The 14,032-nt window shown below is 40.8% G+C and overlaps 1 protein-coding gene across 1 annotated transcript in view; it reads left to right on the top strand.

Moving 5' to 3' along the window:
- Positions 1-14,032, top strand: part of NDFIP1 (Nedd4 family interacting protein 1) — a 176,799-nt gene that overhangs the window by 101,155 nt on the left and 61,612 nt on the right. The window contains exons 3-4 of the mRNA XM_085618141.1: positions 1,076-1,206; positions 8,842-8,929. Of these exons, the coding sequence (XP_085474267.1) occupies positions 1,076-1,206; positions 8,842-8,929 (219 nt within the window). The remainder of the gene's footprint in view (positions 1-1,075; positions 1,207-8,841; positions 8,930-14,032) is intronic.

Below are 14,032 nucleotides of genomic sequence, written 5' to 3'. Positions count from 1 at the left end.
AGATCTAAAGGCTCTCTCCTTATGGTACTTACTAAGCCGATTTCTCGGGTATCACTGACCTTTGCCACTAATGCCAATGTCAGTTGATGGAAATGTTTCTATCTGGCTTCGGCATAAGAGCAAATTAATGACCTGTAGCGCTAATCCCCTTCAGTTTGTATTTGTGTTTTTCATAAACCCTCATTTTAACAAGTTTTGTTTATTCCATGCTTTCGGGTTCACGTTAATGTCGTTCTAGTGTGGTAATAAGATATTTTTAGAGGTTACACTTCTTGCCTCAGATAAGAGATATTATTATTCTTTTATAGAATTAGATGATAGTCATTTCTGATCGGTTGGCGAGCAAGATGGTGTTCACAAACTTTGTTGCCTGCCATTCATATTATCCAACTCTCTTTTGTTTCCTTGCAATCTCTTGTCTGATAGATGTTTTATGTGCCTGAATGATTTAAGCATAGATTTCTGAAAAATACTATTTACATTAGTTGTGGGCCTAAAGAAACAAGTACTCTATACCAGATCATATCATTTCTTTGCAAAGTCACAGTAAGTATTCCCACCTACAGTAATATCAGCATTTCTGGCAGAATGTCCTCGTGGCCAAAGCCTACCTTTCCACTAAAGAGTGGACAAGAAAAGAAAATGACTTTCCTTTTGGCCAACCTGTCTGGCAGATGATAAGGAAGCCAGTCTGTCCACATTAATCTGGTGATTATTTCTGTATTCATATCAGTCACGCCGTTTGTCTTGCAGGCCTTGATGAAGTACTTGCAGTATTTCTGGAGTGAGGAAATAACAATTCTGTGGTTCTTAATTGTGTTCATATCATTGTAAATTAAGGAAACGGAACCCTACTTGATAATGCTGAAGAGATATTTGAGACGTTTTGGCGGGAAAAATTGTTTAGCAGGTTTTCTTGTGTTAAAAGCCTATGACTGTGGGATGATTTTACTTTTTCTTAAATGTCTGTGAGGTGCTGTTCAGAATTTCTAGTTTTGGTGAAGTTTTTTTATCAGACTGCCTAATTAAAAAACAAAAATCACAGATAATGTTTTTATTTAATCCTTTTCTTCAGCATTTTTCGATTATAAAGACGAGTCTGGCTTTCCAAAACCACCTTCGTACAATGTTGCAACCTCACTTCCAAGTTATGATGAAGCTGAACGAAACAAGATTGAAGCCACTGTTCCTCTGGTTCCTGGGAGAGTAAGTATTATTTTTATCTAGTTGTATTTTTATCTTGTTTATTGATCCTGTAGGGCATTGTTGACTGTTTGCTGGGCTTATGCACATTTCATCAGTGTGAGACTGGCTATTTAACAGTTTATCAGCGGGACAACAGTAGCCTTCTGTCCATAGAAATAGCCCCACTTAAATCCAGAATCAGGACAACCGTAGTCTGATTCAGATAAGGGAATAAGGTTGGTGTTTTTCTATGAAGTAATGTCTATTGCTTTAAGGATCCACTATACAATAGCTGTCCTTGTCTCTCTGGCTCTTTCCTTTAGTGTTTCACATCTTTGAACTAGAACATTTAACACGTCAACACCTTTTTCAAAATTAGGTTTTACCCAGCATTGTTGTAAGGTGGTGTAAAAAATAAACCATGTTCTCTGTAGCCTACAACGTGAGAGCCTATTTTAATTCATTTAATCAGATAAACTATGCCAAAAGAAAATAGGGTGTAATAGGAATGCAAAACTCTTCTCAAGCTTCCATCCTAGTAATTTGTACCTTTCAGTGATGTGCACATGAGGAGCTTTCCTGTTCTATGCCGACTGACCACAAAGGCGGTTGAAAGTGAAACACATTGAGAAAGCTTTAGTTATGTAAAAAAGACACCGGTCATTTTGGAACAAAAAATAAATACTCATCAGAAGAATTTGATCACTCCCTAATTAATGATTTGACTCAAAGTTTCCAGAACTAGTGATTACAACACATTTCTAAATTTGTTCTGAAGCTCGTCTAAACATATATGCTGTGCGTTCTGTACCAACTGTAATTAATATTTTGTATTTCTTTGAGGATTTATTTACTCAGCTCATGTAATAGTATTATCGAACTTACCATATCAAGACTTTCTAGTATTACCCAAGGCATAACTGAATGTTAAAGTATTCAGATATTAACCCTCTGTGGCATTATTGTGTGACCTGAAAATAGTTAATGGTTACATGTGGTTTCACCTTCTTAATGAGATGGCTTACTGGGCTCTTTATTTCTAAACATTTCATGATTTAAAAAAAAACAAAAACTTATCAAGCTTAATTGGTAGAAATACAGGAAGGTGCACCAACATCAGAAGTACAATGATTTACTGTTAACAATAGAACGTAAATTGGTTGACTCTCTTAAGTTGCTCACCAGCAAGCAGTACAATTTAATGGCAGTGCTCTAAAGATGTCTGGGTCTCTTGGATCTAGTTGGAACATTATCATGAAGGATTCTAGGCAGAAGCTCTCAAGACTCCATGAGTAGAGAACTTCCTGAAAAAGTAAAATAAAATGCTTTTTTTATCACAGTCTGGCCACTTCCCTGATTTTAAGAGCCTTTAGTTGGAATTATTCTTTTGCCTTCTCCTTTAATAAAAGTATATGTACTATGCTGTAAAATGCTTCAATTTTTGAAACTACACACTGCAGAAGGTTTTTCTTCAGTAACGTGCAAACACAACAAACCAGCCAACCAACAAGAGGAGTAAAGATTTAGAAAAATACTAGAAACAGTGATCTAAAATCTGGAGTAAGTAGCTGACCCCATACAAACTAGTCATACATTGTATAATATAATATTATTTAATTTGGCTAAAACTAAACTACAAAGAACACCTATTTCAGAAAAGTGTTCATGGAAATTCATTTGAGGAGTTGTGTGCTATCCTAAATGCTCTAGCAATTAGAACGAAGTTATAAACTTCCAATTAAGTTATTAAACCAAAAAAACTTTAGGGCATGGGAGTTACTGTACACGCTTGAAGGAGAAGACTGAGATAAATGTGATTAGATGTCAGCAAGGTGAAGGGCTTAAAGTTGTATATATTTTTAACAACTTCAGGTTTACATTTTTGACACGTTGGGAGTTAATTTCACATTGGAAAGCCGAATAATGCAATCATGTTCTAGAATTTAAGATACATTTTTTAAATGCACGGTTCAGTTTGCTTAGCAACCTTGACAATTTTTGTTTTTTTTGTTATACTGGACTTTCACACTGTGCAGAGTGTAATTGGATACCTTTGATGGTTTAATCTACTCTCGTAAAAAGTGTGGTTGTGTGGGGAGGAATAAAAAAAAAAATAGGCAAGAACAGAATTTATCTTGGATGTGAGCCAATTTTCATCTTGAATCCAAGGCACCAGCAAGTAGTGGGTACTAGTCAAAATGCAAACTCCTGAATCTGAAATGTCAAATTAAACCGCTCAGCTTGTCAGTCTGTTCTTGTTTCACATGAATGATGTTTAATTAAGATAGGATAACTGAGGACACCATGCTGTTGACTGAAAATCAATCACAAAGGTTGTTCAGGCCACCAGTGGTCCTTAAGGTAATTAGCCTAACTGATCTCAAACAAACCATCCATTAGTCTGCTTCTTCTCTGTCCATTAGCGTTAATATCTTTTGGTCCTTTTGTGCTGCTGCACTCGCTTTTGTTCTTTTCGTTAATGTGTACAAATTTTCAAGCACCAGTTCATTTGTATCTGAAGTAGGAGTGTGTAAAGTTGCACAATTTTTTACTTATGTATCATAAATTCGTCTGGTAGAAGTATAGATTTTCACAGTCAACTTCACTTGGTATGTGTAAAAAGTACTTTCACAGTGTTTTTCTCCTCAAGATCTCCGTTCCCAGCATGCATTCGCTGTTGTAAATGGACATGCATACCTTTCCCTCGTGAATGCCCAATTTCTATAACTTATGTGTTGATGGTTGCTAGCAAAGCACATGAGGTACATGTCCGGTTTCACAGTTGTGGCTTCCAAAAAACAAAGTGATGGAAGTAATGCTTGAATTAATCTCAGCCACTTGCAATTGATCAGGGCTACATCTCAATCCATCATTTTTTGCCCACCATTCCACCTCAGATTGGACCCAGCCATATTCAATTCAGCCTTGGCCCAGTGGGAAGAGTTCAGCCTGAATTGCCAGGCCAGGTCCTGCCTGAACTGGAAGAAAAGCAACTTAGGATCGGTTTCACACTTATTATGGGCTCAACAGTCGGATGTAGTTTGATTCCAGTGGCACAGTGAGCACGGGACCCACATCTGGGCATACCCATCACACTTGGGGCATCCAAAAAAACGAGTGTTGGATGGAATGCTTGACCCATCACTCAGTGTCTCATCTTAATCCATCGTTTTACGCCCACCGTGCCACTTCAGTTTGGACCCAGCCATATGCACAGTTATGGCAAAAAGTGTTTGCTCAAACCTATTCTCGTGCAAGAGGAAGTAATGCCTTTGGTGTAGGTATAAGTAAAACATGAAATTGCACATATTGCAACTAGCCCAGTAATTGGGATCTACTAAAATGATGCTTGCATAATGAAAATGACATAAAAGCCTTATATGAATGACTAGCCTGTGATCTTTGAAACGTTGTTGGTCTTGTGGACGATATCAAGCACTTTTTGGAAGATGAAAAGAATGTCTAGCATAGCTGGTCAACATTATAATCCAACACTTACTTTGTCTTTTCCTTTGAAACAGTCTTGGCCCTGGGCAACTGGGCTACTGAAAAAACTGGAGTCCGACAGTTAAAGTAACTACTATTGAGCCCCAAGTTGGTAACGTGGATTTATAAGATTATGCAAGATTCGGCTCCGATGATCTGCCCTAAATCATTGCAATACTGGAATGCTGAGCTGGCAGTCCCGCTGACGGAGGACCAGTGGAAGTTTTGCTGTGGGCAGCTAACTGAGCTGTCGCCTAATTACAGGCTCAGATTAATTCACTTCAAGTTTCTGCACAGGTTTTATAGAACCCCTATAGGGCTGCACAGGATGGGGTTGCGTACGGATAGTGACTGCTGGAGATGTGGATTCTCCCCTGCCACGTTTCTGCACATGGCTTGGGACTGCCCAAAAGTAAGGGATTTCTGCTCGAAGATATTCACCCCCGTAAATCAAATCATTGGAAGATCTGATTTGCCGACTCCCGAAGTGGGGTTACTGGGGTTTGTCAAAAACACATTGCCGAAAGCGCTTAAATTGCATACTCTGTTATTATTGTTTGCTAAAAGGCAGGTGGCGCTGTGCTGGGGTGGGAGGAGGTTGCCAACAGTTGAGGGCTGGTTGGATGCGGTGACATACGGTCACACACAGCTCTCTGTTTTTTGGGAACTCATGCCGCCCACTTCCAGGCCGCGAGATATCTGGGAGCCATTTTTGCAATGGGCGCAAAGCCGGCAGGTTGGGAATGAGTAGATCTGTGGGGGCTCCCGGTTTAGGATACCACTGAGGGATAGGGTGGGAGGTGGGCTCGAATATTTGGCATCTCGAGCGCTGCTGCAGAGGGAGCGCACCTAGGTACAAATGACGGGGAAGGTATGTAGCGAGGGCTGCGATTCTGGCGGAAGATATGAAGATGGAGTGGAAGTGTAGGGAAAATGTGTCATATTGAGCCCTTGAAGGGTAATGTACAGGTGGAGGTTTTACGATGCAACGGGATATGTAGCTAACACCCAGCAAAATGTGTGATTCACAGTTGCATTCTATATCCTCTTTTTGTCCCACGTCCGGACATGATGCTATGAGGGAATATACTGATCGTACTGGTTTGTCTGTTTGTTGTTGGTATATTGTATTGTATGTAATTGAAAATGTCAATAACAAAAATAAAAAAAGTAACTACTATTGATTTAGTTTGAATATAATTTGTCATACTTTCATTTTGTTTCATTAATGCGGCCTCCCTGATACTGCAGCCCTTTTTAGTACTTGCATTGAAAAAAAATTCTTCATTGCCATAAATAGTGTAGATCTTCATCCCACACCACGTTTTATCCTACAGTCCCAGCTTCTACGATCTATTGAGTACAAATGATTGATTCAAATTCCTGCACAAGTAAGCTTGCGCAGAATAATTGGCTGTTTTGTGACTCAGTTTCATGGAGAGCGATTTTAACCCCCCCTAAATGAGGCTACTGTAAGGTCCTCTTCAAAGACCATAACTCCTTAAATATAAAGAATTTCCTGTTTCTCCAAATCTCAGCTGGAAGACCCATCATAGATGCCAACTCAATGGACCACACAAAAGTATTCCTAAAAGGATGCCATTGTCTCCTAATGCAAGACAACTGCTGATTTGAAGTTGTGGTTCTGACTCATAAAATTGTGAATAACAAAGCACTTCGCTATCTGTCCTACCTCATCAGTGTTCCGCAATCTTTTTAAAGTGCTCGGACACCCTCTCGGGTCATGTTCGTGCTATCTAAAACTTTTTAAATAAAATAAATCACATCCAACTATAGCATAATGTTGCTTAATTACTTGGTCAAGAATCTGTTTGAAAATTCAAACTCAAAATATAATATGATCATGAAACATTTTTTTTACAAAATAAACAGAATACAACCAATCTATAAGAAATGGGACTAGAAAAAAAATAAAGAACCAAAATAGTAGCTTAAATTGTAACAACTTAATTAAGTTAGTTTTATTTCTGTGTTCTGTAATGGAACCAGAGGTTAGTTCAAAGCGCTTGTCGAAAGGAAAGGGAAAAAGGAATCATGGCTAAAATATATAAGCTAATTTAGGGGCATATGTCTGACAAATGAGAGGGTCTTCAAATGTTTGCAGAATTTCTTCAAGTCCGGTCATAGAAGATGCGAAGGCAAATAGTTTAAAATTATTGAGGGTTGAGAGTGCAAGGACCATCCTGTAAACAGTCTTCTTCTTGAGAGAAGCAGCAAAAACTGTTGGGATGCTGACAATAGGAGTGTGGTTTTATGATCCGGGACAAACCGCTTAGAACAGCACTCATGGGCATAACTATATTGCCTTTAGGTCTAGTCAGAGTTTGAATTCAGTACTTTGTTTTGCTGGAAGCCAGGAAATGATATTAATATAGGCAACACATCATCATATCTTTTAAGACCTTGAATGAGTATAGCAGCAAAATGTTGAGCTCTTTGAAGCATACTTATAGTTTTTGTTACTATAACTCCATCTATTTCATTACAATAGTCCGTGCCTGAAAGGGCTACTGTGAGGACAGGTTGATAAGTTGGCAGAAGAGGTGCAAACCATCTAGACCGTCTAGAACGCTTTACTGATCATTGCTGACTTGTGCGGGCAAGGTTATTTCAGAGAAAAGAGAACCCCAAGATTGCTGATCAAGCTTAAAGGTGTTGGATGAAGAACACTCATACGAGGTGTACAGGGTACAGTTGATTAGAGAGTACCATTCCACATCAAAAGCACATCAGTGGATGGCTGACAACAGCCTAATTCATATATATAATGAAATGGTATAGGAAAGGACCCTCGAGAGAGAAAGAGATACCTTGCAGCACCCTAGTGGTTACCTTGGAGATGAATGAATCGAACACGCGTACTTTTACCTCATGGGTACAGTTGTCAAGAATAGATCTGAACCACTCAGTTGCTGTGTGTGATAGTTAAAAAAGGTCCAAACCACACTGCATCGTGGATCCCTCTATACCAAATGAGGACTTGAGAGGGAAGAGAAGAATTTCTTGACATGCAATGTCCAAGGCTGCCAACAGATAAGAGATTTCAAGTCACAGTTCTAGCACTGATCTTGAAAGAAGACACCCAAGGACGAGACTTGGGTGTTTGGTATACTGCAGGAAATGCTGGTTGCAAGGTGATGAGAATTTGATGTGGATGTAGCACTGCCAGAAAATGTGCAGATTCCAAAATATGTGCAAAAGTGGTCTTGATTGTCTTGATTCAACAACCTTGGGACTAGCCATCTTCAGTTTGGCAGCAAGCTATATCAGAGTTGTTGATAATAATAGGTTCATGGGTAAGGCAAAGAATATTATGTGTTGCTTGTGCCAGGATAGGGTGCCAATGCAGCTATAATACATATGGAAATATAGTTATGTTTCCTGCAGCTTGACACCAACGTGACGACCAAATGTCGCATAACCTTAGGATTTGGGTGGATTTAGGGAAACCAACAGATACTAAATCCCCGGAATCCATGTGGGCAAGAATTTAGGCTTAGTCTTGATTGCACTTAAGTAGCACTTTGTTACAGAATGGATCAAAAGTGAAGGAAAGTATGCAGACCACTACCCTCTGAATATGTGGTAGCATAGAAAAATGAAAGTCCAACCAGAAATGCAAGTCTTAATAGATCATTTGAATAAGAGTATTATTGTACGTTGGCTAGTTCCCTGGTAGAATGTTTTTGGAAATTGTACTATTGAACACACAAACTTAGAATTAGAAACTTGACCTTGTGATACTGAATAGTGATTCTTGCTTCACTATTCAATTCAGTGAATTGCTCCCCCACAGGCCGTCGTGATTTCATCAGGAAGTGTATGGATGTGTCCAAAGATATAATTGAATATCCTACCAGCTTTCAATACGTTTTGAACGGGGATGGAGATGATTTGAGGCAATCGTTAGATATATTTTAAAACCCATAACTCCTAATGTAACACTGGACTTTAGAAAGTGCCACTTAATTACAAGCTTAGAACACTTAACCACCAGTAATTTTCACCTTGTGCTTCTGTCAGTTTCCTTTCATGCAGATGTCCTGTATTTTTTAATATAGAAATCTTCTATCACCATTGAAAAATGTTTGACAATGCTTCATCTCACAACAGGTGGAAATTGCTGACATTGTTTTTTGCTTCTTTCAGGAGGATGATTTTGTTGCTCGGGATGATTTTGATGATGCTGATCAGCTGAGGATAGGCAATGATGGGATTTTCATGTTGACGTTCTTCAGTAAGTACTTCTTAATAGGAGGTAACCTGTGGCAGGGCATTGGGCAGCAGTTTTTCCACTTGTTGAAACTTTTTATGGCTGTAAAATTTGGCAGCATGAAACTTCTCTGAGTTCACATGCTATGCATTATACCTACATCTAGTGGTTGGGTCCAGATCTTTTCTATTTCTTCCTTTTTTATTGTTTATTTTTTCTGATTGTGTGTGACTATTTGGTGGTATGCTCGTCTTGTCATGATGTCAGACGTACACTCCGGAAGCCCTTTTGCATGGTCGCCATTTTCAGATTCTTTTTTCTACCTTTGGCTCTGGAAGGAGTCAGAGCTTCAGGTGTATCAAAGAAAAATAAGAAACATATTGGGGTAAAATTGACGGATCGTCGAGGGGAAAAAAATATCAGAAAAACATCATAAAGCGAAAAGATACCAAGGACAACCAATAGCCACAGAAGATCACCAAAAGAAGTAGGTGCGCCATGTGATTTGCTGACCGAGGTGTCGAATCATATGCAACCTCAGGGGCAGGAATCGTTAAGGCGGATGGATAACACCACTTTAAGATTCTGCCCCAAGTGCCATCATAATTTTGCACAAATGCAACCTCTGCTTGCTAAAAGACCACACCGCCAAAAGTTTCAAAGCGTGTGAAGCATTCAAACCTAAGGCCTCTGAACCAGAGACAAACAGAGTTGGGCACATTACACTACAAAGCAGCCACAGAAAAAAGACCAACCTTAACTCGGAGACCTCAGATTGTCAAGTGATCAAAACATTGACAATACTGAGATAGTGCAAAGCGAGGGATCTGAAGAGTCGAGAGAGACCATGTCAATTCATAAAGGGAAGAGCCTCTAAAGAAGACTCTGAAAGAAGGAGAGCACAAGAGGCGGGTGCAGGTAACCCCATAAACCCATAAAAACACAGTGGGCCAGAGATTAAATATTCAGACTCCAGGACCCCGAGGATAACCTTGACGCCAAAACACTCAACTGACGAAGGGAGGTAGAAACACAAAGAACTTCCCGGGTCCCGACAAAAGGACACCACTTGAGAACGCCCTGCAGACATTGAGAGAGGACCCGAAGGTAGCGCAATAAGAGACACCATTGCTAAACAGGAGACTGTAATCAGTCCTCGATACCGCACACACAGCGCTTGAGGTTGAAATTAAAAAGATACCTCAAGGCCAAAATGGTAGCGATTCCACAAAAGAGGAAGTTTGCTAAATCGCTCAAGGTGTTTTGAATCACCTGTGGAGCAGATAAAGGGGAACATTGCTGAGGAATAGCAAGTGGAACTGCTTCCACTGACTACCCTTGATGCCAAGAAGAGGAGCAGGAAGTCTTCATTGAGATGAAGGAGATGAACAAGATGGGTGGGTTTCCTGACCTCAAGCACACCGAAGGAGAGTCGCGAGATCTTGACACAGATTCACCTGAAGAGAGGGCATGGAATCATACCCTTTAGGACTTTTGTCACCAGGAGACATTGCAATCTACATGCACAATAGAGCTTGCTGCCAACAAGTAAGGGGTACGATTGGAGAAACAGTCATAGACTTTCTTTTGTGCTAGTTTCCATTTCAATAGAAGTGCCAGTATCTTCGTATGCTCCCAAGCGTTCTAGATCAAGGAATAAAAGCGTTCAGAGATCCAGCAACCTCCAAGCCTGTGACTCCAAGACTGGAGAAGTATTAATGCTCCTCCATAGACCCTGGTATATATCAAGGGGATCACAGTGGTGGACTCATTAATCATGGCAACGGCCAGAAAAAGAGCTAATGTCAACAGGACCTCCACTGGAAAAGCAAAAATTGGAGATGATGGGTCAAAAATTGGAGAGATGAGCAGTGACGTAATGGAGAATTGCAACTCTAATGCCCTTCTTAATCCCTGTGCACATGAACAGTGGGAGAAAATCGGGAACTAGTGAACTAATGGAACTAATACATTCCCGAACAATACAAAAAGAGTGTAAGCTCCATCATAGAAGAAGTCAAGGCCATCTTAAACACCTCCTTTTAGTCTGCTTTGGATGCCACTAACATGGCAAGTAGAGAATTATACACAGGCACTATCGTCTGAAAGCACACATGACTATGCGTCCAGAGCTTGAAACATGTCATAAATACTCCATTTACAGAGGAGCACCTGGTTAGAACAATAATTAATGGGTCTCTACAGCATCTGAAAGAGAACAAGACCACAAAGGCCATGGGAGCCCTGCTGTTCCACAGTAGCATAGGAAGGGGAGCTGGACTACTAAAAAGGCCATTTTAGAGAGTATAAACACCGCAGACTTCATACCAACAGGTAGCTGAGCAACAACCAACAACACCACAGTGACAATTCCAAACAACTCCAAGGCAGCTGTTTTGTGGCAGTGTCCATGGAAGGGGGCATCCTTCAACAAAAACAAGCATTAGAAACCATACCAAAGAAAGATCAACCTAAGAATCTACTCTTTGTATTTTCTGGTCCCAAAAGTGGACAAAACTTTGAGAACAATTCTGCATCTCAGATTCTTGGACTGATTCATCAAGATACAAAGGTTCAAAATGGCTCCACTTCAATGTGTCATTCTTTGGCTGCGGAAACAGCACCATATGGTGACTATAGACTTCAAAGATACCTACCTGTTGTGCCAATGAACAAGAATCACAAGAGATTATTTTGCTCAACTGTCAATCAAGTACACTATCAATCAATCAAGTACACTATCAATTAAAAGTTCTTCCCTTTGGGATAGAGTCAACACCTAGGGTGTTTGCAAAATATCCTGCAGCAGTAGCACCATATCTCCGAAGGCAGGCAATACATGTATACCTGTGCCTACATGATTGGCTTGTAAAAGCAAGCTTGTTCAAACCATGCTACAAGAGTATAAAGACAGACATGCTCACACTCCACAGGCTGGGGTTCTCGATAAACATAACAAAATTCTCCCCAATACTATAGACAGAGAAGATCTTTTGAGGGTCAATGCATTGACAGACCAGAAGGGACATTCTCTGACAGTGAGGCAAGTTGGGAATTGAATGGGCAGCATGGCCTCTTGCATTCCACTATTACCACATGCCAGACTATTTATGAGACCAATTCAAGAATGGCTTTAAAACCAATGGCCACAGGCAACTGGGAGCTGGGATGATCTAAGCTGACAAACGACCCTCTCCCATGAATGGGGAACTAAAGTTGAAAGTATTAGAAAAAGGGTTTTCAGATCACGAGCACAGCAGAAATAGACCTATTTGCATCACCAGAAAACGTGAAATGCCAAAACTTTGCGTCCAGTCATCCACACCACCTGTCCCAGGGGAATGCCCCATGATAGACTGGTTAAAGAAATGTGTCTACTCCTTTTCTCCCAATACCATTAATCCACAAATGCAGACAATCCCCAAAGAGATATTAGGGATGAAAACTCCTCTGAGGGCGACCAGGACATGGACCCTGTTAAAGCAAACTTCTCGTTCCTAAAAAAGCATGGACAAACACAGTTGCAAGCAGTCAGGAAGCAAAGTGTATTTGCTTTAGCTCGAGCGAGAACAGCCAGCGACCAACTGCACTGTTCTTCGGGGGTTACATTCAGCAGATTTTTATACATTTCGAGCCACGTAGGAGAACATCACAGTGAAGACAGTTGGCAAACAATAACTCATTGTGGTCAGGCGATTAATCAGGAGGCTAATTCAGGAGGTGCACCCGAAACTACCTGCAAGCACATTCCGAGACAACCCACAAGCTCAAAACACCCTACACCTCATGTCTACAAACCATCAACACAACATCCACATTCTCAGACTGTCCACAGATGAAGAGCAATGTAATACCATGCACTGCAGAATAACGTACAGCTTATCACATGGATGAACAGTTGTTCATGAAATCTATCTACTTCCACAACCCTCATGAAGAGGATGGGGAGGTCCTGGAGCAAGTGCAGGCTGATGATGTTTAATGCCAGGAAAAAAAGTGGAATGATTTCATACTTCCTAAAGAAGGAGACCAGCTGGATTACATGGCCTCACTTCCTGCATTGTTAGAACAAGCAGCATCTCAGTTTTTTCTTCCGTTGTCTTTGGTAGAGTAGCAGCAGTATTTTTGTATACATTCAAGGAACAACCCAGAAAGCCCACAAAATTCAACTTTGTCCTGGATCATGCTTGGAGGAAAGTGTTTGAATCTCATGCTAACATCTGCGACGGTATAAGCAATGGTACCACCAACTCGATTAGACATATAGGATACCTGACCCCACACTAGCATGCCTAACCAGCCACCCAAAGCCTTACTCTGTCATTGGAGCAGCAGTTCAGAGGTATTCAAAGAACTTGATCACACCCAGTTCTGCCACTCCAGATGATTAGGGGAGTCATATTGATAACTTGGACCACAGTCAGTCTGATGATTGTGACCACCAAAAAGAGGGAGAATGCACCTGCCATCCTATTCCAATGCAATGACCTGTTGTCGCCTATTTTGCCTGTAATTGATTTGATTCCTGAAGAGAGATGAGATGAGGCTAAGGTCATTGTGAAGGAAGGGGCTAATTCTTCGGCTGCCGTCATCGAGCCAGTGAGGAACATCTGCATCTGTAATGCTGATATACATCTTGTAGGGGTGATGGTGCTTAGGACACAGATTTGACGTGGGTCCACTTTCCACTCAGAGGTGCATGCCCTTCGAATGACACACAGTTTGGCAAGGAAGTGGATGATGCCTTACAAAGTATTAAAACGGATACTCACAAGTCTTGATCGCGCAGAGCCCTGCGAAACATATGTGCTCCTTCCACATCTTTACACGGCCGAAGATGTTCCCAAGCTTACATGAGTCTACAGCCAGTATTCCAGACAAGGCTGCCATTACTTTAGCTCCAGCCAGTGCAGTTATGACCATGACTACTTGTCAAGCAGAGGCCAAGGCCATCAAGGTTACCACAAATCAGCAGGGAATAAGAGAGGTGCCTCACTCCTGCTTCCAAGATACTAAAAGTGAGCCTGACTTGTCAGTGTTGACCCCTAAAGCCCCCCCAAATGACACCCATACAGGGCGTAGGATGGAGAATTTCGTGTTTTGCTATTTCATGGGCACGGAGTAACA

Source organism: Triturus cristatus, chromosome 7 (assembly GCF_964204655.1).
Source record: "Triturus cristatus chromosome 7, aTriCri1.1, whole genome shotgun sequence".
Taxonomy (NCBI): Eukaryota; Metazoa; Chordata; class Amphibia; order Caudata; family Salamandridae; genus Triturus; species Triturus cristatus.
This window is presented reverse-complemented; position numbering and strand designations above follow the sequence as displayed.